The sequence below is a fragment of the Monodelphis domestica genome, chromosome 5, assembly GCF_027887165.1.
Source record: "Monodelphis domestica isolate mMonDom1 chromosome 5, mMonDom1.pri, whole genome shotgun sequence".
In the NCBI taxonomy this organism is placed as follows: domain Eukaryota; kingdom Metazoa; phylum Chordata; class Mammalia; order Didelphimorphia; family Didelphidae; genus Monodelphis; species Monodelphis domestica.
Genome location: NC_077231.1, coordinates 151,523,767 through 151,549,394, shown reverse-complemented (window position 1 = coordinate 151,549,394; position 25,628 = coordinate 151,523,767). Strand labels below are relative to the sequence as shown.

The following is a 25,628-nucleotide window of genomic DNA, read 5'->3' as shown; positions in this document are numbered from 1 at the left end:
TTGCTGAGTGTTGAGAAGTAAAACTAACTATGTAGGATGTGTCCATGTTCTAGAGGATCTTTAGTGTCAGGCAGAGAAGTTTAGAACTATTATGAAGTGACTTGATGAAAGTAGCATCTTAGTAGAGTCAGCCTGGCAGCAGTTAACAGTTTGGTTTGGATGAAAGAGTTGTTGGAGGCTAGGAGACTGGTGTGGAAGGGAACCATCGGAATCATCTCATTCAGCTCCTTCATTTTCAATATGAAAAAGCAGAGGCCCAGACATGAAGTGCCTTGTCTCAGAGAGATCACGTTGGGATAGGACTTGGACCAAACATAAGTGTCTTCAACACGACTGATCTTTATTTCTTAAATCTCTGTAGGACCTGGAGGAATCCTGAGTTTTAATGGAATATGTTTTGAAAAATTCTAATCTAGACCATTACCAGTAGGTAAAAGTAGAAATCACAAAAGGTAATTAATAGTGACTGTTAGCAGGTACGCATTCTAATTGAAGCTGTTTTCAAGTTAGATATTGTTTAGTATTTTTATTAGTGATATGGATAGTGGAATTGAATATGCTTGTCAAGTTTCAGGAAGTTAGAACATTGGAAAAAAGATATAATTCAAAGCAGCTTGGACAAATTTGGTAATGGGCCTCTACAATAGGAGGGAACTTAAGAGGGATACAAAGATGAAATAAAACTTGTGTTTATTTCCAAATTTACATGAACTTTGTGTGTTTGGGCAAGTCTGTACCTCAGTTTTCTCATTTATAAAACTGAGGGGTTTGACATCTGATGTCCCTAATTGAGTTCCACACAGAGATGGCAAAGAAAAAACTTTGACCTCATTGGGTTAATCATAAAATTCTATATATTGATATAAGAGTAATACTCGTTCTGGTCTGGTAAATAAAGTCAATAGTTTTTTGGAATACCTACTATAAAATATACTTTAGGAGATAAAAAGTTGTGTCAGGCATAGTCTCTGCCCTCAAGGAACTTACAGTCCAGTTGAGAAGATCAGAAGTAAGCATATACTCACACCCACCAGAGACTTTTCAAGATAGCATTTCAGGATAGCAAGAGAAGAAATAATGTAAGCTAATCATTGTTGTAGGAGTTTAGAAGAAGTAGATGTCACTGCCAGAATAAAAGAGCCAGAAAAGAGAGATCAGAGAGATTTGATCTGGGTCTTGAAAAATGGTTAAGATTTGGACAGGAGGGGAGGAGGAGGGTAAATGCAATGGAATGAGGAAAAGTACAGAGGTGGGAGAACACAAGGCATGATTAGGGGACAGTGAGTACCCTAGTAAAAGATTTGTATAGGAGAATAGTGCAGAAATAAGACTTGAAAGTAAGATTGGAGAGTTTATGGATGGAGTTTGTTGGGACTTTTTAACTTCTACCCAGTGTGGGAGATGCTGAAAAATTTCCAGCATGTAGAGTTTCATGACACAACTGGCATTTTAGGGAAATTATCTGGTATTGATGGTCAGGATAGATTTAAGGAGGAAGAAGGTGGAACCCTCTAGAAGGCCATTGCCATATATGAATTGTTATAAACCAGGATTCTAGAAAGAAAAGTTATAATGAAGAATTGATAGGGTCTGATGATTGGAAATGGAGGGTGAAGGAGAAGTAAAAAATGATTGTAGAGTTTTGAGACTTGGAGATTGGTAGTATCTTAAACAAAAAAAGAGCAAAAATCTCAGTTTGATCTGAATTTGAATAAAGTCCAGATACTCAACTGGAAATATTTAGCAGACATTTGGGAATATGAAGCAGGAACTTTAGGGAAGATTGACTTGGCCTATATAGATGAATTGGATGAAGACAAGAGTGGGAGAGAGAATGATGATACAAGAATGAACAAAGTCTTCTGCTGTATTCTGCATTAGTTGATTGTTCAGTCAACAAACACTTGGTAAGAACCCATTAAGGACCTAGAATGTACCAATATTGCACTAGGAGTTGGAGATATAAATACAAGATAGTTCCTGCTCTCAAGAAGATCCCGGCTTATGGGAGGATACAACATACTTGTGGATAAGTAAATATGGGATATAGACAAAATAAATACAGGGATTTTGGGGTGAAAAATGGCAACTGGGAGAATGAGAAAAGGCCATTGAAAGGAATTGGCACTTGGGCTAAGCCTTGGGAATGCAGAGATGGGGGATGTGATATTATGAAAGTCAGTTTGGCTGGAATGTAGAATAAATGAGGGTGAATAATGTGTAATCAGGATGGAGAGACAGGTGGGAGCTGGATTGTAATGAGTTTTAAGTTCCAGAAGAGTTTGTATTTTATCCTAGAGTCAATGGAGAGTAACTAAAGCTTTTTGAACAGAATGAAATGGTCTGACCTACACATTAGGAATATCAGTTGAATAGCTATGTGAAACATGAATGGGAGAGGGAGCATGAAATCACAGAATCATAGATAATAGAGCTGGGAAGGGCCCTAGAGGACAGCTGCTCCAACCCTGTCACTTTATAGATAAGGAACTGAACACAAGAAGTGAAGGGATTTGCCAGGCATCAAAGAACTAGTAAGGTTTTGGGCAAGATTTGAATAAAGGCTTTCCTGACTCCAAGTCCAGGTATTTATACGTTATACTCTGCTCCTTTTCTTCTTGCATTTACGTGGGAGAAAAAATTATATGTACATGATTAAATTTCTGGAGTTCAGTCAGACATAAACAAGTCCCCCTGGCTATAGGTAGTCAGCTACGTGGGAGAGCTCAAAATGATTATGAATGTGGATTAACAAGGTTTTTTGTTGTTGTCGCTACTTTTTCTTAGAACTGGACAGAGTTCGTATAGAGCTTGTTTTTCATTTCATTCTTCCTACAGTGAGGTAAGTTGATAGTGGGCGGCTTTAGCATCCTTGACTTTCATGGATATCCCCACTTTTAATCCTCAGATTTGTTGTAGCTTACCATAAATATTTATGTTGGTGTATTTCATAGACACTAACCCCAAAGGAATTTCCTTATAAGTAAAATTTCTATCTAAATACTCTATAAAGCATGTATAACCAAGAATACCTTCCTATATAAATGGCTTTCTACTGTAGAATTTACCTCTCTTACAGAACCATTAAGTTATTGTTCAGAGCAGTACTCAATATTAACCAAAATAATCCCAATTCAACAAATCGTAAATTGACATACAGACTATTTTTATGAGAATTTTCCTTGAAAATGGAAGTGTTTCAAGCAGTATTCAGTAGAATTCAAGTAAATTGCCTTTAAGGCTAAAAAACATTTTCTTATTGTCTTGGGATGGTTATTATATAGGGATTCAGGTGGTATCCAGAGGGTAATGTCATACTTGTGCTTCCCCTGCAAAATCCATTTCCAAAGTAATTTGCCACAATTTTCATTCTTATAATTTAAGACAAGCTAATGTTAGCTCTGTCATCAGATTGCAAAGTTAGCATGCCCATGTGTGGAAGTGCAGTGAAATGGAGTCGGGTGGCATTTGCTGTGAGAGCATAAGTGAAGATTTTAGCTTGAGAACGTAAAGGCTAATTTTTCCTTCTTAGTTACTGGTTCTGCTCTTAGGCTGTGCTGCCCCCAGCTCACTGTAGTATGAACCAGTCCTTACTCGAAGGCATCAGTCCAGCAGTGTGTTTTGCCTCAAGTTTTAGCTGATGGCTCTGAATCTATTGAATAGTCACAAAGTCAAAATTCTCAGAATTGGCTGGAACCTTGGAGACCTAATTTTTACTTGAACCCAAATCCCCCCTTCATCATTCTTATTGCTGACCTTGGGCAAGTCACTTAGCTTCCATGGGCTTCAGTTATCCTCATCTATAAACTGAGAGGGCTGGACTAGATAGACTCTGAGATCCCTTCCAGATCTAAATCTGTGTTTTCATCTCTGATAAGTTGTTATCCTCATTGTGCAGCTTTAGTTACCTTCTTCAGAAACTGTGGTAGAATAAAAATACAAATATGAAAGGCAATGCCTAGCTATCAATTGTGATATTGACTTTTTCCCCACTGCATTTAGAACCGTAAGTAGCATCTCATTTGGACAGCATTCAACAAAACATAAATTGTAAGATATAATCCCATGCTAAAATAGTTTAGAGTCTGAAGAAATGAGATAACAATGGATTTATATTTTTAAATTGTTGTTCTCCACCTTAAGCATCACCACTTTTCCATAATGACTACCTTAAAGAACTTTAGCTCTTACTTTCTCTCTTCCTTAGTTCATTCTGACCTTACTGTCTACTAGTCATTTTGTCAAAATCTTATATGCTGTCCTTAATTAGTATTTCCTTCTCTTGTGTTTCTTCATCTTTCTAAATATTTGTTCTAGATGACCTCTAGGGTCACTACGATTTTGTCTTAGATTTTCTATAACAGGTCCCATTTCAAATATTCTGTCCCATTAGCCCCATAAACCCATCAAAATATTGCTTAATAGTATCTTTAGTCAGTTATGTCTAGCCCTTTCAGGAGGTGACTTTGCAAACAGCAGAGCTAAAATGCAGAGAAAGACTTAAGGTAAAGATCTTTGGTTAGAAGTACAGAATAGTACAATTAAGGTTTGCCATAGAGAAGAGAGAAGGCAAAGAGTGACAAAGCAAGGGATGTAGTCTCATAGGGACAAAAAGAAAGCTATTATTAAAAAAAAGAGATTAGTTATTAGAACAATGCTTTACTTTGGAGAGAGAGGGAAGGGCAGACTTCACTGAAAAGTTGGGACCTTTGGTGGGAGGAATGGAAGATCTGTAATATTTCCCAAGAAGGCCAAAAAGACAGTTTCCTTTTGACTACTTTCTTTTTTTTTTTTAATAAACAAAAAAGTCTGTTTTATTAACTAAACTTAACATTGCTTATTAGCTACAAAGATGATATTTTTGGACAACTTTTATGATAGTAAACCCCAATGGTTTAATTCATATCTTTCCCAGTAATTTGGAGTTTGGGGTAGAAATCAAAAGCCTGTGATTTTCATCTGGTTTCCTATTGAAGTGTCTCAGGCTGCTTGTCTCTCTGTGATCAGCTCTCATATTTCTTTCATATTCTTTTTAGCCATTGATGGTCTTTGTACCCTGTCCAAGGTATTTAAGTCAATTTCAGGACAGGCTGAACCCAGCATCCCTGTTTATTTTTTTTTTATATGTACCTCAAGAAAAAGGGGAAGGGAGAAGTTTTACATACAGCAAAGTCACATTAATAAGGGCATAAAGCCTACAGGTTTGTTTGTTTTTTACCCTAGTTGACTGGAATTCATTTTCTGTCACCTAGATAGAATAGCAAAACAGCTTCTGTCTCTTTCTTTTTTCCATATTAAGAGTTATTATTTTATGTACACTAACTAATAAAGTTGTACTTTAGTTCTGGGTTGTTTGTCTCAGTTTCACACACTGTCTCCCCCTTTCCTGCCCACCCAAATCCCTGGAAACTGGATATTAAGATAGATTAAGATAGTGACTAATTAACAAATTGTTCCAACCAAAGGAACCATATCCCTTACAGAAAACATATATATTTGGATGTGTATACATACGCACATTTATTAAAATTGAAACAAAATTTTAAAATTAGATTACCTGTTATTAGAGCTTGAGTTTTTCTAAATACTGTGTATTATCTGTGTACAGTGTCTCCAAAATACTGGTGCATTTTTAAGCTATTAAACTTCTGCTTGTATGAGCATAGGATTTGGTGGAGAGATGCTTTTCTACTTTGTGTTCCCATTTCCTTGTAGCCCCCTAGACTGTGAGGGGAAGAAATGAATGACTAGTATAATTCTGTCCTTTCTTTCATTCTCTGAACTACAGCTATTTTTTTAAAACTTTACTTTCTGTCTTAGAATCAATACTAAGTATTGATTCCAAGGCAGAAGAGTAGTAAGGGCTAGATAGTTGGAGTTTAATGACTTGCCCAGGGTCACATAACAAAGAAGCCTTAGAGGCCCAGGACCTCTAAGGGCCTCTTTGGGCCTGACTCTCAATTCATTGATCAATCTAGCTATCTTGCGCCCCCCCTCCCCCATACATCTTAAAATTTCTACTTATCCTTTTGGATGCAGTTCACAAAAGAAAAAGTAGTAGACAGATGAAGCATTATTTTCTGTTTCATGCAGTCTTTCATAAAAGTTTAAAGGAAATAAAATTAAAAATTTCTCATTTACTTTCCTTCTTTAATTAAAATATGTATTTCCTTTTTCCTATAAGGCCATCAGAAATCACAGGATCAAAAATCTAGAGCTTGAAGGGACCTCAGGAGTCATCTAGCCCAATTCGACCTCTTCATTTTACAGTTGAGGAAACTGAGGCCCAGCAAGGTTAAATAACTGGTCCAAGGTCACAGAGATAGTAAGCATCAGAAGTGGGATGGGAGCCCTGTGAGCTTTGACTCTTATGTATTTTACCATGTTTCTGAGGCCTCTTTAATGATGCTAAATGTTTACCTCTGAGAAAATCCTGACTTTAGAAGAGTTAGCATGTGACAATTGCTTTGTACCTCAGATTCCACATTTGCAAAAGGGAATAATTCTCTGATTCACAGGATTGTTGTGAAGATTAATCAGATAATTCCGCTAAAAATCCCTGAGCTTTATAGAAATACAAAGTGTTTATAAAAACAACCATTCCATTCCTTTTGTGTGTCAGTGAGATGTACTTGGAAAGGTCAGAGAAAATCAAAGCTTTTGAAAAGCTTCTGGATGCCCTACTGTTTAGCAAGGTTTGCATTCTGGAACAGTGACTTTGTATAGGGGAAGACAACAAGTGAGATTTTATGTTGTATGTGGTTATTTATTTAAAATTCCAAGAGAATCAAAGGAAGGTATATATGGGTGCTGAACCTCCCCAAGCAAGGAGACAGATAACACATATGCAAGATGTAGGATTCGGGGGATGTGTTGTATTATTCAACAAATATCTGAAGCACATAGAAGATTCTTTTCCCTTTCCTCCACCATTTCCTGTGCACAAGGTCTTGTGAAGCACTGCTCGATGTTAAAAATAGGACTTTTTTCTTTTTCCCCATTACTGATACATTATTTTTTTTCTTTTCCATTAGATTATGGATTTCTTGAGCTACATTCGTCCTGTGAATGCATATCCTAATGTCATTCCAGTGGGTGCAACAATGGATAAAGTAGTAGAAATGTAAGTAGAGTTTTCATTGGGCCAAGTGCTAGATGCTATCGGAACTGGGGTGTTTGGCTAAGAAGCTCCAGCTTTTCTGCAGGAATCTGGCCCTAAATCTGGTTTCACTTGAAATCTAAGAATCCTATCTCCATGTTAGGTTACCCCTACGGTTTCTCTTCATCTCTGCCACAAAGAAGATCGTAATCTTTGATTTTGCTGTCACTCCCAGATTTTTTTTACAGTAAATAAAACTTTATCTTTTCTTTGTTCATCCTCAATCAACATATGATATAATTCTGTATGAACTAGTTATAACTTACATTATTTTTTCTCCCTGGAAAATATAAGTACAAAAGTGAAGTAAACAAATGAGGTACTGCCATTTGAATTCATCAGAAGCAAAAGCTTAAAGAACTAGTCTTTGGCCAAAAAAAAAATAACAAATCAAATCTGGGTAAGTCAAATTGATCTAGTTCATCAGGGAAAAAAAATCTGAGAAATTCCACTTCCAAACATACTGCACAAGTAAATTAGACCAGAAACAAAAACAAAAATCACTGTAAAATAAACAAATAAAAGAGGCAAACCCTCAAGGTCAGATCTTAAAGGGAGGAAAGAAAAAGGAATGAGAGAATCTCCCTGAGATCATATACAGGATTCTGAAATCTTCTTGTCTGACCATAATCTATTGGCTTTTTTTCTGTTACACAGTCCTCTCCCTCTGTACCGTGTGACCTCCCCTGTTCTCCCCCAAGCCGTCTCCCCTGCATTAACTATTCTTCCCTTTTCCCCAGCCTTGTGAACCATTTGAACCCTACACTGGCCTCCTCTCTTGAGTCCTTGGCCCCTGTCATATCACCAGCTACCCCCAGTCAAGCCTCAGCGCTGGCTCAATTGCACCACCTACCTCCTTCACCCCTGTACACACGCTGCCCTGACTACATCCACTGTAGATTTGTTCAGGCTGGCCCTCACTTCCCCCAGGCAGTCTCCCAGTACCTCCCTTATCTACTTACTGTCCCACAGCGCTTCCACACCTTTTCATCCCTCCTCAAACCTCCACTGACTCCCCCTCCCACTCTCTTCCCTGAACACCAGGCCTCATTTTCAGAAAAAAATTGAGACCCTTTGTCATGAGCTCCTTCCTCCGGCCTCAGGTGCCTTCTGCTCTCCCTCCACCTTCCGGGGGGCCTCACTGCTTACCAGGTTCAGCCCCCCTGCCTCTTCCCGTGTCTCCACGCCTCCTGCCACCTCAGTCATCCCCACTCACTTATTTTCAGGATCTCCTTTTCTACACTGTAGCCTCCCCGGCCTGAAGAGGCCTTCCATCCCACTGGGGCCCCATTCTCCCCTGCCCTGGGGGCCTGAGCTCCCCAATGAGGTGGGCTTCAACAGGGCCTTTGCTTTCCCTTCACTTGCTGCTTAATCCCTTATGGTTCAGCTGCTGTCTGTAGCCTCTCTGAAATGGCTCTTGACACACTTCTTGATGGTCTCTTAGCCACCCAATCCAATGGCGTTTCTCTGTCCCCATGGGCAGCTAGGCTATGGAGTGGACAGAGTGCTGGGCCTGGAATCAGGAAGACTTGAGTTCAAATCTGGCCTTAGACATTTGCTAGCTGGGCTCTGGGCAAATCCCTCACCCTCTCTGCCACAGGCTCCTCATCTGTAAAATGGGGATGAGGATAGACCCTGTCTCTCAGAGTTGTCGAGAGGATCAAATGAGATAATTATGAATTGCTCAGCTTAGTGCCTGGCACATGGTGAGCAGTATATAAATGGCAGCTATTGCTAGCTAACAGCCTTTAATACTGTTACTTGCTCTCTCCACCTTGATACTGCCTTCCCTCTGGATTGTCAGGACACCACTCTGGTTTTTCTCCAGCCCATCCTTCAGTGTCTCCTCTCCTGGATCTTCCTCCAGGGCACACTGTCTCATCACCGGCACCCCAGGCTCCGTCCTGAGCCCTCTTCTCCCTCCAGACTTCACTCAATGATCTCATTAGCTCCCCTGGATTTACTTACTATCTTCCCATCTCTCTCCTGACCTTGCGATGGCCTTTCAGACATCTGAACTAGCTAGGCAGTAGGCATCTTAAACACAGCGTGCCTCTTCCCCACCAAGCCTCTTTCCTGCTGGCGTCCCTGTGCCACTGTCCCCCACCACCCTGTTCCCTCTGCAGCATCACAGAGCTCCTTCTGTGGTCCTCTGACCACTGGCCTCGTTGGCTTTAAGTCTCAGCTAAGATCCCCATTTCTTTCTTTCCTTCTTTTTTTAGTTCATCCTTCCTTAATCCATTTCTTTTTTCTTTTTAGATTTGTATTTAAAAATATTTTCCCATGTTTCCATGATTCATTTTCTTTCCCTCCTCTCTTCCCTTCCCCACTCCCAGGGCTGACAAGCAATTCCACTGGCTTGTACAAATGTTGTCACTTGATACCTATTTCCATATTATTCATCTTTGCAATAGAGAGATTTTTTAAAACCCAAGCCCCAAATCACATCCCCATATATACGTGTGATAAGTGATGTTTTGCTTTTGCATTTCTACTCCCATAGTTCTTTCTCTCAATGTGGATAGCAAAAACTAATGATTTCTTAAAAAAAAAGTATTTTTGTAATGCACATAGCCATCCTGATACTGAACTGCCTTCTAAATGTGAATTTTTATGTGTTCAGATATCCTAAAGCAGGGGATACATTTTAAATGAAAGCCATCATCACCTATTTACCAAGAGCCTGCTCTGTGCAGAGCACGGGGCTAGATCCTGTGAGGTGTACAGAAAACAGTTGGTCAGAGTTTCTGTTTTCAGGGTGACGGGACTCATTGGGCAGATGAAATGAATACAACTTTAAAGTAGTGAGAAGGGTTTGAATGTTGCCTTTCAACAGAGTCCCCTTGAGAGGTGGCCCGGTGCTGCTTGGATCTATGGAGCACCAGAACCCCCCTACATTTGAACTTGTCTCAGTCTTCCAGTTCCCCAGGAAGGGGCTCACGGCTAGAGAGCTGCATGCAGAATCTTCCTTGGACACATTTTAGTGCTACTCAGTAGTCTCCATGGAGTCACTTGGATCCCCTCCTCCTCCCCAGCCCTGCCCTCCCACTGTATTCACATTCTCATTTACTGCTCCTGAACTTACTCTAACTAGCTTGGGGAAGTGATCTGCCTGCTTCTGGTTAGTGAGGGGCCGATGTGACTGCAAGGCAACACATCTCTGATATTCCCTCATGCCCAAAGTTCCATTTTGGTGTTGCTTTTTATCCACGGAGGGGATTTCACTTTGATCCGGTCCAGTGGTGGAGATCAGTGCCAGATTACACTACACCAGGAGATCCTTTTTCTTTACAGCTGACTAGGCTGTGTAATACAGAGTTCAAAGAATCTCCTAACGATCCATTTTTTGTGAATTATTTCCTTTGAAGTTTAGAGCTATGCTCTGATTTCTGTTTCTGTTATTCCTCTGTGGCCCAAATTTCCTTTCAGGAGCATGGTTATAGGGTTAATGTTTCTTTCCTTGGTAGACATATTACACTCCTTATTTCAAACAGGAGTTATTAACCTTTTCTTGTGCCATGGGCCCCTTTGGCAAGCTGGCAAATATAATAATGTTTTAAAATGCATAAAATAAAGCTGCTGGTGGAAGCTAGGTGGCTCAGTGGGTAGAGTACCAGGCCTGGAGTCAGGAAAACTCCATCTTCCCGAGTTCAAATCTGACCTGAGACACTTACTTAGCTATGTGGCCCTGGGCAAATCACTTACACTTGTTTGCCTCAGTTCCTTTATCTGTAAAATGAACTGGAGAAGGAAATGACAAACCACTCCAGGATCTTTGCCCTGAAAATCCCAAATGGGGTCATGAAGAGTTGGACGTGACTGAAAATGACCAAGCAACAACAAAGAAGGCCCACAGGGTTACGAAAGAAACCAGTGAGGTTGAAACAGTCATTAAAATAGTCAAAAAATAAGTTCTTGGATCACAGGTTTTACAGTTTGACAAGGTCATTCCATTTGTCTTCAGCTTGTCCCCATGCTAGAGATATATTTTTAGGTAGATGTCAGTGACACATGCTCAAAGAAACCAAGAGAGACCCTGTTCTCCTAATGACATATTACTAGAGGATTAGTACTTGATGGATGATATGTAGGAAAGTTATTCAAAGTTATTAATCCCACCAAATAATGATTTTATGTGCTTCTATTAGGTCCTAGCCAAGGCTTTATATTTCTCTACTGAATCATGCTTAGACCATTCTCCTCCTTTTCCCCTTGTATCCTGTATAAGGATTGAGCCTTCCAGAACTAACTTATGCAAATTGATTGGACCCAAGTGAGGAAACACAAAAACATATGCAAGTCTTTCAGAATGTCAAAGAGCAAAGTAGCCTATTAAAGAAAAGAGCTAAGGAAAGATAGGACTGGCCATATTTTTTGGCCAGATTTTAAGCTTCATTACAAAAGAGAGGTCTTTTGGAATGTGGAGTCCCAAATGATCAAGGTATTTAGGAAACTGTTGGAATTGAGCATAAAAATATATGGGCTTCATGGTTCATTGGACCTTTGACTGCTGAACACCACACATAGTTACTGAACAAACCACACAGGTGAGTGGCAGAAGGTAGTGTCCATAGAAGCTATTGGTCTAAATTCTAATCAAGATAAGAACTGTGCTTTTTTGCAGTCTTTTCATTTATTTCTTTTTAAATGTTTTATTAGCTATAGATTTGCATAGTAAGGATAGAACAGAAAGTTTTCATTTCTTGGATGCCTGAGAACAATAATATTGATTTCCAAGTCAGGTTATTAATTACAGGTTCCCATATTCCTTTAGTGTGTATTTAGAATGTCTAGCAGGGGAAGACATATTCACAGCTGGACCTGTTGAAAGCTTTTGTATCATAATTGGGGCCTTTTTTCTCCCCCTCCCTTTGATAGTGATTACTTTGGGGAGCTAAAACTCATTTAGATATAGAATTCCTAGCATTTTTAAAATTAAAAAATCTACATTATTACTTTATACTCATACATATAAAATGTGATTAAAAAAATTTTTTTTATTATTCAGTTTTATGCTTTTGTCTGCATTCTTACTCCAATTTTCTGGAGATGGATAGCATTCTTTGTCATGTCTCAGAATTGTCCCGGATCATTGCTGATAATAATTGATCATTAACACAATATTGCTGTTATTGTGTACAGTGTTCTCCTTGTTCTGCTTATTTCACTCTGCATCAGTCCATGAAAGTCTTTCCAGTTCTTTCTGAAAACATCATGTTGGTTACTCCTTACAGCACAATAGTATTCCATCACCATCATGTACCACAAGTTGTTCAGCCATTCCCTAGTTGAGGGATGTCCCATTTACTTCCAATCACAAAAAGAACAGCTATAAATATTTTTGTACAAGTGGGTCTTTTCCCATTTTTAAAAATCTTTTTTTGGGATATAGACCTATTAGTGCTATTACTGGATCAAAGGGTATGCATTATCTTATAGCCCTTTGGGCATAATTTCAAATTGCCCTCCAGAATGGTTTGATCAGTTCACAGTTCCACCAGAAATGCATTAGTGTCACAATTTTACCACATCTCCTCCAACATTTATCATTTTCCTTTGCTGTCACATTAGCCAATCTGATAGGTGTAGTACCTCAGAGCTGTTTTGTTTCTCTTGTCAAGAGGGGTTAAGAACATTTTTATATGATTATTCAAAGCTTTGATTTCTTCATCTTTTGATTTTTGCATATTCATATACTTTGACCATTTGTCAATTGGGGAATTACTTGGATTCATTTAAATTTGGCTAAATTCTTTATATGAGAAATGAGACCTTTATCAGAGAAATGTTATTTTTCCCAGTTTGTTGTTTCCTTTCTAATCTTGGTTGCATTGGTTTTGTTTGTACAAAATCTTTTTAATTTAATGTAATCAAAATTATTCATTTCACATCTTATAATGTTCTCTTTCTCTTGTTTGGTCATAAATTCTTTCCTTTTCCACTGATCTAATGGGGAAATTATTCTATGTTCCCCTAATTTACTTATATCACTCTTTATGTCTAAGTCTTATACCTATTTTGAACTTACCTTAGTATAGGGTGTGAGATACTGATCTATACCTAATTTTTGCCATACTATTTTCCAATTCTCCCAGCAGTTTTTACCAAATAGTGAGTTCTTATCCTATAAACTGGGATCTTTGGGTTTATCAAACACTAACTTGCCAAGGTCATTTACCCCTAGACTATTCCACTCATCCACCCTTCTGTCTCTTAGCCAGTTCCATATTGTTTTGATGACCACTGCTTTGTAGTACAGTTTAAGATCTGTTACCACTAGGCCCCCAACCGTCACATTATTTAAAATTAGTTTCCTTGATATTCTTGACCTTTTGTTCTTCCAGATGAATCATATTTTTTCTAGTTCTATACAATAGTTTTTTGCTAGTTTGATTGGTATGGCACTGAATAAGTCAATTAATTTAGGTAGGAGTGACATTTTTATTATATTAACTTGGCCTACCTGTGAGCAATTGATGTTTTCCCAGTTGTTTAGATCTAATTTTGTGTGAAAAGTGTTTTGTAATTGTGGTGTTTGTTTTGGCCAATAGGTTCCAAAGTATTTTATGCTGTCTAGAGTGATTTTAAATAGGATTTCTCTTTCTCTTATTGCTGGACTTTGTTGGAAATATGTGTGTGTATATATATGTATAAATATATATGTGTATATATAAGTGCTGATAATTTATGTGGGTTTGTTTTCTGCAACTTTGATAAAGTTATTAGTTCAACTAGTTTTTTAGTTAATTCTCTAAGTATACCATCATATTATCTACAAAGAGTGATAGTTTAGTTTCCTCATTGCCTACTTTAACTCCTTCAATTTCTTTTTCTTTTCTTATGCTACTGCTAGCATTTCTAGTACAGTGTTAAATACTAGAGGTGATTCACTCCTGATCTTATTGGAGAAGCTTCTAACTTATCCCCATTGCAGACAATATTTGCTGATGGTTTTAGATACTTTTTATTTTAAGAAAAGGCCCTTTTATTCCTATGCTTTCTAGTGTTTTTAATAGGAAAGGATGTATTTTGTTAAAGGTTTTTTTTCTGCATGTATTGAAATAATCATGTAATTTCTGTTAGTTTGGTTACTAGTTATGAAAATTTTTTGACAATTGTTTTTTTGACATTTTAAAATTCAGATTTTCTTCCTACCCTCCCCCTATCCCCAAGGTGAATAGTCTAATATAGGATATACCCATACTTCTGTATAATACAAATTTCCATATTGCTCATGTCATGATAGAAGATATATGTCACACACAATAGAAATCTCATGAAAGATATATAGTGGAATATGTAGGAATTAAATTTTAATGGTTTGATTAAAGTATATGAAAATTATAAACAATATGATGGTTGCCGATTTAAAATATTATAGCTCAAAGTAAAAATGACTTTTAATAGCTTTTATTTACAAAAGAGGTGGAAAGTTAGCTAGGCACAACTTGTTAATAACCCTCTGAACAGAAGTTAAACTCTCCAGAAATCAGGAAAAGAAATTCATTCACCCAAGTTCCTTCCGTGAGGCAGGTCAAGGCGACTCAAGCTGAAGATGACTCCTAAAGCTGACTCTTCCTGAAGCTGACTCTCTTCTTGAAGTTGACTTCCCAGCCCCCCAAATTCAGGGCCTTTTGTAGTGGCTTCTTGTCTCTTCCCCTCTTCACAGGGGCCAACCACAACTTCCAAATTTCCCAGCAATGCCCAGGTGGGCATTGTCTTGTGGGATCCACTTCTCACCTCTGAAGGTGTTATTATAGGCCTCTGAAGGTATAAACCTTTTTTATCCTGGGATTCACACATTATGACTGATTGGGTTAAAAGGGTGGAACTCTCTTTACTTAGTGGTTAGCTAGGTACTAAGTAGGGGCACTAAAAGAGTTGATTAAGTGTTAACTCAAAGTAGACAGAATAAAGAATTCCCTTTCACAGCATGTTTTGATTTGTACTTGGTTGCCAAGAATACTTATTTGGTTAGGGATAGAATTATGTTGTGGTTATCTTGGAGATTTGCTTTACTGATAAATGATTGTCTTTCCCAGTTGATCATTATATAGTATTTCTGTGACTGTATATATTGTCCCTCCTGATTCTGCTCCCTTTACTTTGTATCAGTTCATATGAGTCTTTCTAAATTTATCCTATTCGTTGTTCTTGTTCATGGAATCCCCAAGTGATGGACAATCCCTTGGTTTCTAATTCTTTGCCGTTATAAAAAGAGCTATCAAATATATTTTGGTACAGATAGGTCCTTTTCCTTTATCTCTGATTTTTTTGGGATATAGGCCTAGTAATGGTATTGCTGGGTCAAAAAATACGCCTAGTTTTGTGACCCTTTGAGTCTGATTCCATATTACTCTTCAGAATAGTATCAGTTCACAGTGTCACCCTTTGCTAGATCAAATATCCATTTTGTATTTCTCTTGAAAATATATTAATAATTTGGTATATGGGGAGATGTTGGTCCACACCTAATCTCTGCCATAATTTTCCCAGCATTTTTTGTCAAATAGTGAGTTTTTAATCCAAAAGTTTGGATCTTTGGGTTTATCAAACACTAATTTGCTATGGACATTAACTGCCATGTGTTGATTACCTAATATATTACATTGATCCCCTACTCTTAGCCAGTACCAGATTGTTTTGATTACTGCTATAATTTGATATCTGGTACAGCCAGGCCTTTCATTCCCCCCCCCCCCCCCCATTAACTTCCTTGATATTCTTGGCCTTTTGTTCTTCCAGATGAACTGTCTTTTTCTAGTTTTGTGAAATAATTTCTGGGTAGTTTGGTATGGTCCTGAATAGGGAAATTAGATAGGATTGTCATTTTTACTACACTGGCTCAGCCTATCCAAGGGAAATTGTTTTTCTAGTTGGTTAGGTCTGACTTTGTGCGAGTTTTGTAATTGTGTTCATATAGTCGCTGGGCTTGTTTTGGTAGGTACACCCCCAGGTATTTTATATTATCTGTATATTGTCATTTTTTATTCTTTTCCTCTTGATGTTGGACTTTGTTGATAGTAAATAGAAATGATTATGTGGGTTTATTTTGTATCCTGTGACTGCTTAAAACATACATGATTTCAACAGTATGGGTACTTTAGATTGTGAGTTGATCTGGCCAAAATATTTCAGCACTTAGTGGCCAGCTGTCTTGCTTTATCTTTCCAAATTTAGCTAGACTTGTTCTCAGACAATTTCAGTCAAATCATATCTGTAGTTGAAGACTTTTAGAGTCTCCCAGAAGTTCCAGTCCGCTAGCTGACTGTAAGGACCAGGATCCCTCTGTACCCCAGTTAGGCACAGGAATAGGCCTTTAGTGGAGAACACTATACATAAAAACTCAAATAACAGCAAAAGACAGAAATATGAAATATCTTACTCTTGGTTATACCCATAGGAATTTAGATGAGGCAGAGATCTCTGTGTGTGGACTGAAATTGTCTTAGAAGATACTGTGGAAGAGAATAGACTTGGAGTATCGATAGATGAACTCCTAAGGTGATTGCGTTAGGGTTACAAAAGGAAAAAACATTTGTTCTGCCTTAAATGCTTATTGACCGTTATATTTAAGCTTTTATCATGTTTGTCATACTTTTCACCTGAAAATACTATAAGAATAATTTGTAGAATTAAATTTAACATGAGAAGCTTTCAGAAAGAAAAATAACAGGAAAATGATACCAACAATTTTAAAAATCAGGTAAAATTGAAGCCAGAGTGGTGCATCAGATTTCATGAGAAGCAGAAGAACTAAAAGATAAAAAACCTTATAGGAGCAAGTTATAAGGTATCAAAAAGGTAGAGGTCACCCTCATCAAGGAACAGGACATAGTAAAATCTCACTTCTTTGTCCACTTGAGTCGGTCTTTATCCTGTAGGACCGGTGAAGAGATGAGGCCAAACTTACCTATAACACTTGTAAACAGGAGCCATTACAAATCTGGGAGAGATTTTGTGAAAGGAAAGCCAGCTGCCTACTATTACTACTTCCTAGTGTCCAGGAGGTGTTAACTTTAAGTTGGTTATTATTTTATTCTGGTACATACAAGTATGGGGTTCTAAAATTCATGGAACACATATTTAAGCTCTCAGATATTATGCATGCTAGAACCTTCCTTAGAAATTAAACAATGCATATAATATATATCCTGATTCTTTTCAGCTTGAAACCATTTTGCCGATCCTTTTCTAAGAGTACTGAAGTAAAGTATAAACCACTTGGAATGCTGAAGAAAACCAGAACAGCATACCTAGAGTCAGGTAAAGGCAATATTTCTGGGTCCTCAGTGCATTTATTTAAGGAAGGCAGTATTTTGTGAAATTAGCTAGAGGAAAAAGAACCTAGCATTTTATTTGCTTTTCTTGGAAAAATAATTTTGCCTATATTTCTTCTGTCTGTAAAATAAGGACCAAATTGAATCTCTTTCTTCGCTTATTAAATACGAGGATAAACATATTATTTAGTGCTTTGCGCTTCTTGGAAATAAGCATTACAAAATGGCCAAGGCAGTGTGAAGTTATATTGACAATTATCCATTAGCTATGTTTACACTAACTTATACAGACATTTTAATCATTTTTGGTTTAGCTGAGCTGACAGTATGATAAAAAACTACTACTCCTCTAAATAATGCAAATGTTACTTTGGATTTTCCTGCCCCTTTTTACTTTTATTTCTGTTACCCAATCAAAGAGAGTTTTACAGAATTTCTTCTCCAACTGCATCTTCCTCTTACTTTCATTCTAGCAGTTAGAAGTCAGAGTCTGTGATTTCTGATAGAGGCTGGAAGCACGTGTTTGATTTTTGAATACTTTTAATTGGACATATATATATGTGGTTATTAAATGTTTAATTTGGCTACATCAAGTATCACCAATTTGAATACTTGTAGGGTTTCTTAATATTTATAATTTAAGTTACAGACTTACTGTTGTTTGTTTAACCAGACAGTCAACTAGCCAATATTGAGCATTTATTATAATGCAAAGTTACAAGGGTGATGGAGATAAAAAAAAAAAGTTTAAGACCTAATTTTTAACCTTTAGGAGCTTGATCTAGTTGAGATAGAGCATATACACAAAAATATTTAATCTTAAAAACATGGCATTATTCAATGTGTTGTGGTAGTTAAAACTATTTGAATAGTATATAAAGTATTATTACAACTCAATGGAAATAACATAACTCAGAAAGATAAGATATGGTATTGTAATCTGAAATTTCCTAAGAGAACTGGGAAACTATCTATAAAATAACTTTTATTCTTTATAAGAGGGATCTCTAAGGCCTTAGATGGTAAGTACAGCTGGATACATTAAACACAGATTAAGCAATTGTGTCGTAATTTCCATAAACTTCTCCCTTTTATCATTTTTTTCCCTTCACGGTGGCCAGAGGATGAAGATGAAGATGAAGATCTCTTTGATGACCTTCAGTTAATGCCTTTAAGACACAAGATCCCAAACCAACAGACTTTCCAGCCTTTGTTACTTCCCCAAAAACCTGAACCTCAAGACTGTCTAGGACAAAAAAAGCCGAGCATAGCAAGTTGTAGAACAGACAATGTACAGACTTCTCTTTTGACGAACTTTGTAGACTGTGAAGAATCCAACAGTGAGGATGAGGAACAATCTGAAACTTCTTTTCATAAAGACTTAAATTCTCTTCCATTACAGCAGCAGGAATCGGATGTGGACATACCAGAGTGGAAAATCTTTTTTAAAAATAACGCTGACATTCCAGATGATGGCTCAGAAGTTTTAATTTCTTCCACAGAGGCAGGTGGATCACAGTCACCAAGGCTTTTCAGTGATTCTGATGGAGATTCAACCCATATCTCCTCACAGAATTCTTCTCAATCCACACACATATCAGAACAAGAAAGCCAAGGTTGGGACAGCCAGTCAGATACTGTTTTGTTATCTTCTCAAGAAAGAAATTGTGGTGACTTTACTTTTTTAAACAAAGGAGGCTCCCGAATCAGAGATCTTGCCACTACATGCCATCTGGAACAAATTACATCTGGTCCAAAAGGCATTTCTGATGTGAAAAGCAGAGCTCAAGATGGAGAGGCAACTACTGTAAATTGTGAGAAGGGTGCAAATGAAGAGGAACAAAAGCTGTTGAATCTTAGCACCAGTGTGGATTCTCAGAGCTCCTCAGACTTTGAAATACCTTCAACGCCTGGTGCCGAACTTCCCAGAAGGGAGCATTTACAATTTCTATATACAAAACTGTCAACAGGTGAAAGTATAGCAATTGAAAATAAGCACAGTACATCCAGTTCTTAAATATTTTAGAATGTCAGAATATGAAGAAAACCTTGAAAGTATTTATTGTAGAGTAAATGTTTTAGAAGATTATGAGAAAATTAAGACCTAGAAGAGGATGTTTTGAAATATTAAATCATTAACATTAAATACATTTATAAGAAATGAAATTTATTTTCTTAATATCAAAAAATCCATTTCTTCCCCTGACCCTTGAGAAACAAAGGAAAACAAAATCCCTGTTATAATATATGTAGTCAAGCAACACAAATTTCCTTATTGGCCATGTCCAAGGGGCACTTTTCAGGCCTTCAACCTCCATTAGGAGGTGGGTAGTAGTATGTTTCATCATAATTTCTGGATCCGTGGTTATTATATTGATCAGTTCTGAAATTATTTGTTTTTACAGTGTTGTTACTGAATAAATTGTTTTTCTTCTGCTGTCTTCACTGTATCAGTTCTAGACATTCATCCCAAATTTCTCTGTAGCCATGCCTTTTTTTTTTCTTAGAATAGTAGTCTCACATTTCTATATCAAAACTTGTTCAGCCACTCTCAAGTTGATGGGTATTTTACCTCATTCCCTGTCTCCAGCTTCTCACACTTGGCCACTGCATCCTAAAGATTTGTTTTTAGGATAATCCTTCCCCTACTATATGCCCTTCAATCCTATTCTTTCTTTCTCATTGAGTGAAATGTATTTCTGTATTTGACTCTGTGCCTTGTGGTTATTTATTCATGTTTGACCTTTTATGTTTCTCTTAACTCCTGTATTTGAATTCTAAAATTCTTTTGGATCTCTGATCTTTTCAGAAGGGATGCTTTGGAGTCCCTTATTTCATTATAGATCCATTCCTCCCCCAGTAGCATTATACTTAGTTTTGATGGGTAAGTAATTTCTTGGCTGTAAAACTTAAGTCTTTTGCCTTCTGAATTATATTCTGAGCCCTTCCTTCCTTTATAGTAATGGCTCCTCAGTACTTGAATTCTTTCTTTCTGGCTGCTTACAGTATTTTTCCTTTCATCTGGAAATTATGACCAGTGGTTTTTTTTTGTTTCCATGTTGCTCAAATCCATTTTCCAAGTTAGTTGTTTTTGCTATAACTGTACATTTTCTTGGTCCATTCTGATGTTTGGGGAATTTGTTGATTGGATAAAGTATCTCCTGTCAAACAATTCCCTTTCCACTTCTTCATTAGCTCTCATTTTCCATTTTAATGTTTTTTTTAAAACCTTTTTAATCTCTTCTAGGAATTGTTTGAACTTGTACCCAAATTTTTTCTTTCCTTTTTTTTTGTGGCTTTGCTTGTTGATGTTTTGGAGTTGTTCTCTTTTCTTGGATTTTATGTCTTGAGTGTCTGTGTTAGGGTAGGATTCTTTTTTTTTTTTTGCTGATTTTTTCCAGCCTACTTCCTGACTTTAAATTTTTTTTAAGGCCAAGCTCAATATATTTCTAGAAGAATTGTCTGGCTAGTCCTATTGCTGCTTCCTTGGGTTATGGAGTGTTTTGTTATTCTGAAGTCTCAGGGAGAGCTAGCACCCAAGCCCTGAAAGCTTTTAGTGCTCCTAAAGTGGTTTGATCTAGGGCAGAATCTTATCATTGCCATCCTGGTCCAAGTTCTGCAAGTCTTGGCCTGGGTTTGGGTTTGAACAACAGATTTGTAGATTATTATATCTGGACTTAGCTAATTGAAAAGTTCTGCTGGTTCAATGACAGAATTGTAGGCTTCCTTTTGGTCTGAGATTCCTGCCCCAGTTACTGCCTTGCAGGCTTCGGACTGGAGTAGCTTCTGTGACCGAGATACTACTCTGTTCCTGAAGTCTAAGACTCACAGCTGTTCATTGTTTCTGAATGCAATGCTCCTTTCAGGAAGAGGGCAGGTCAGTGGGCTTCTCATCCTGGAATACCACCCCTAGGCACAGATCCCTCCATACTTTGTCCTGGACAGTGAGGGATAGATCTGCCAATTGCCACTTGTTCTTGTATCCTACACAAGTGTAGGCCCATTCTGGTGATCTGGAATTGCTTCCTGCCCTAGAACACAGCCTTTCCCTTCATTGGAATGCTTCTTTGTATAGAGCACTCTTGGCTTTAATGAACTTTTATTTGAAACTTAGTTCCTCAGAAAATAAATGCATCAGCTAATGCTTATGTGTTTGTTTTTTAAACAAAGCTCCAATTAATTTTTATTTACCAACCCATCAACTCTGAAGGGAAAAATGCTTTTGTAGTTGGCTATTCAGTAAATGAACAAGGAATGAAAGTTTAGGATTTCCTCAAAGTTTAAGTATAATATGTACATCAGAAATATGTAGTTTATAAACTACCACTGCTTCCTTACCTTTTGGGAGTTGCAATCAGTATTCTTGCTATTATTTTTAAGTTGAGAGTGACATTCATGCTTTATGAGCACCAAACTCACTATGAAGGCTGAGCCTACATAAACAGAATTTATTGTTAAGATCAAAACTTAAAACCATTTAAATCTGACATTTGATAATATGGATAGTTATTGTATGGTTTGGTTAATTAGGTACAATTCCACCTAAATAACTATAACTTATATTAATGTTCAATCGAGCATTTCTAGCAAAATAAAACTAGCATATAGTTATATACTCTAAAGGTAAAAGGTGAAACTAGACAGAACATTGAAGATGTTCTGAGACCCCTTCCAAGTCCCTTTGATTCATCTATAACAGTGAAAATTTGATGACAAATTGCTCCCTTCCCTGGAAACAGAATATTGCCCCTAAGTACTAGGAACCAGGATAGGGTGGCTGCTAGGATCTAGGGTTCTATTTTAACTTAGATCAGGGTAACCTTTTCTCTTCTATGGAGGGACTTGCTTTGCTTCACTGAGGAAACATTAACAGGGAAGTTGAACCTCAGGATCCATAAAAAAGACCTATGAAGAAATGACAATGACTCCTTAAAAAAAAAATAGGGAGCCTGCCCTGATCTCTCCCTTTTCCTGGAGGGCCAGGACAATATCTTATTTCATCATTGTACATGGAACATATTAGATGTTTAATATGGCTGACTATAAAGTTTGATCCCTAACCAGGACCTGGCCAAAGCAAACCATAAAGATGACAGGATACTACATATAGAAATGACAACTGCAACTCTAAACAAAATGTTGACTCAGGAAAACGTAAAAATAGGATCATGATAGGAACTGGACCTGTGACTCCTATATGTGAGACTCCAAACCTCAGACTGCCTGGCTCCATGGTCAGAAATGGATGAAATGTAAAATGATAAAAGTAAAACCTTTTTTAGAGACATTTAACCCATAATTAGGTCAATAGAATCCCCAAACCAACTCAGCCAGCTTATTCTCTTGCAAAGCAATAAGATGTGATGTCAGAAAGCAAAATGGGATTAAAATACGAGTTCTTTGCCGAACATTACAGAATTTCTTGATAGGATAATATTAGGATTTTTGCCTCACAAAACATCAAAAAGTAGTTGAGGAAAATATGAAGCTGCAAGAAAGCTTTGGTACGAGACACAGCTAAGCTGAATTTTGCAGCTTTAATATATGAGACTATGATTGCACTTAGAAATTGTGCAGCACTTCCAGTATTTCCCAGGCCAAAAAACATTCTAGTGAGGCTATATATATATCACTTTACCCTCAAAATACGAATTAAGGAAAAGCATGCTTTCAGAAGAATAAAATTTTCAAATACAAAGGCAGTGGGAAGAGATAGAAATACACAATGAGTGCATAGGGAATGACATACATAAGAAGGGGCAGAAAACAGCAAAGGCACTTATACATTATTTATTGGCAAGTAAGCCAATTATGTAGCAAAAGATCAAGGATAATAGATGGAGAGCCCTATTGCCACACCGACACCTATACAGTATTAAAGGAGCTAAAGGGAGACCCTCAGGGTTATTGAGATCTAGAGGAATTCCATGTCTTTCCTGGAAGGATATGGATAGTAATTCTCTACTGAAATCCTTCAATGCCTCATCATGTGGAACTGATCCTAGGTTCTCAAAGTCCATGTCAGTGGAGTACAAACTCAGATCATAAGGTAGAAAAGTTTCCAGGAAAGGATAATTAATCAGCAGTGTCTGTGGTCCAAGAACTGGTCTAATTTGGAGGCCCATTAGCAAATTGGCTGCAAGGCAATTAATTTTAAGCTTCAGGAACTCATGAAGACAATTTACTAAAATCTAAGGGACTGAGTTTGTTGGTGGAGGAAGCACTGCCCCAGTAATAAAATCACAGATCCTTAGAGTATTTAAGGACAAGCAAAAATCACACCAAATGACAAGGCATAGATGGGTTGTGATCTGCATGAAGGAAGGAGAACTCCTAGTAAGAATGTCTCCTTTCCCCCTTCTTCCCTGGGAGTAAGCCTGCAAGGAAAGCCGAACAGTGTAACTTGAGGAAGCACATCTCATTCACAGTGCCTGCGATTTAATTTAATACCTCAGGAGGTATGTGACCTTACTGATAGGGGTATTTTTCCAAAGGGTCTCACCCACGCCTTCATCCTAGCAGTTCTTATCCACAATCTTCCATAAAAGATCTTCTGCATATCCAAGGACTTCCTCTGAGTCTTGCAACATTCTGGGGTCACAATATTTAGGCTTCTAGTAATTCCTCACTCGGCTACATAACAAGTCCATCTCCTTTTCAGCATATATTTCTTGGACAATCATTTCTTGAACATAGATCATCACCAGTTTACTTACACCATCCTACCTGCCCTTTGGGTCACCATATTTTTGATTCATCAAGGATTGTAGTGTTCCATTATTTGTAGCAAAAATCATCATCAGCTCTATTGGTGTTAAAAAAACACAAAACGGAGATATTGTTTCAGGGAGTAACTTGGAGTCATTAAAATTTTTTTAAATTTCCAGTCATATCTAGGCAACTTGCTCTTTTTCAATTTTAGCCAAAATTTTATCATTAGAATTCAAGAAACATTAGTTGACTACTCCATGAATATCATTATGGGGCCTTACGCATACAAAAATAAATGCATATCCTTCTTACCCTTTAGGATTTTATGGGGGTGGGAAGGATTGTGAAACAAAGGGGAGATCCAGACAACTGCCCCAGAGAAGGCTGAGATCAGAGAAATCACTTTCAGATAGGGTTCCGAGCTGTTTTCCTCAGCCACAGGCGAGGGGAAGGTCTGCACACAGGCAGGATGAGAAATGGGGAAAGCCGGTAGACTTACTTTGGCGGAAACATGAAGCTACATTATAGCTGTATCGTAAAGGGCGAAAGCATTCAGATTCTAACCTTCCCAGTCATTAGGGAGTCCTTTGGCACATGTGGAAGAGAGCGAGAGCAGGGGAGGAATTAGGAGCAGCTAGATCTAGGATGAAGGCAACAGGACTGAAGACAACAGCATCATTTTAATACAGGACATTGAGTGGGAGAATGGTAAAGCCTTCAACAAAGAGATGGAAATTGGTGAAAGGGTTAAGCAAGGGAAGAATTATTTTGCATATAACTCGAGTTTGAGGTACCAAAACATACAACAATTTGTATGATCATGCAATCTAAGACAGGCTCAGGGAAACTGAGGCTAATTATATGGCTTGGGTAATGATCTACATAGAAGTGACTCATTATTTTGGAAGTGAAGAGCAGGGTCTTCTAGAGAAGGAAGCTGAGAATAAGAAGTTCGTATTTATATAGCGATTCAAAATTCACAAAAGGCTTTACAAACATTATCTCATTTTATTAACACAACCCCTAGGAAGGGGGTGCTATCATTGCCTTCATATTTTCAAAGTCACATAGCTGATAAGCACCCGAGGCAGGATTTGAATTTGTCTCTGCCTCCATTTCTTGTATGTTACCTGGCTGTTTCCAACTTAAGAAAATGTCCAAAAAGGAAGGACTGGTCAGCAATGTCAAATTATACATAAAAGATCAAGGAAAATGAGAATTGAGGACAGGCTTTTGGATCCTGGTACTTGAGAAATTTAAAATGATCTTGAAAAATGTCTTAGTACTTTTAGTCTATCAATCAATTAGTGTGAATTCATTTTATCAGCTTCACTGAGAGAACCACAATCTTATTAGACAGAAATAATAGGAAAAACAAGGCAATTTTGGAGCATGTGTCACTGTAGAGGAAAACAAAAGATTTTAGCAAGTCAGGACAACAAAAGGAGTCTAGGTGTCCAGAGGTTGAAGAGGGAGGA

The 25,628-nt window shown here is 37.6% G+C and overlaps 1 protein-coding gene across 7 annotated transcripts in view; it reads left to right on the top strand.

Annotated features, from left to right (window-relative positions):
• The window catches only part of DCLRE1C (DNA cross-link repair 1C), a 50,265-nt gene extending 30,385 nt beyond the window's left edge, over positions 1–19,880 (top strand). For 6 of the 7 annotated variants that reach the window (XM_016426046.2, XM_007503999.3, XM_007503997.3 and 3 more), the window contains 4 exons: positions 2,788–2,842; positions 7,035–7,123; positions 17,328–17,425; positions 18,561–19,880. In XM_016426046.2, coding sequence (XP_016281532.1) covers positions 2,788–2,842; positions 7,035–7,123; positions 17,328–17,425; positions 18,561–19,456 — 1,138 coding nt within the window. In that variant the 3' untranslated portion in view covers positions 19,457–19,880. The remainder of the gene's footprint in view (positions 1–2,787; positions 2,843–7,034; positions 7,124–17,327; positions 17,426–18,560) is intronic. The other variant, XM_056799459.1, reaches the window with a different exon arrangement.
• Positions 19,881–25,628: the final 5,748 nt, after the last annotated feature.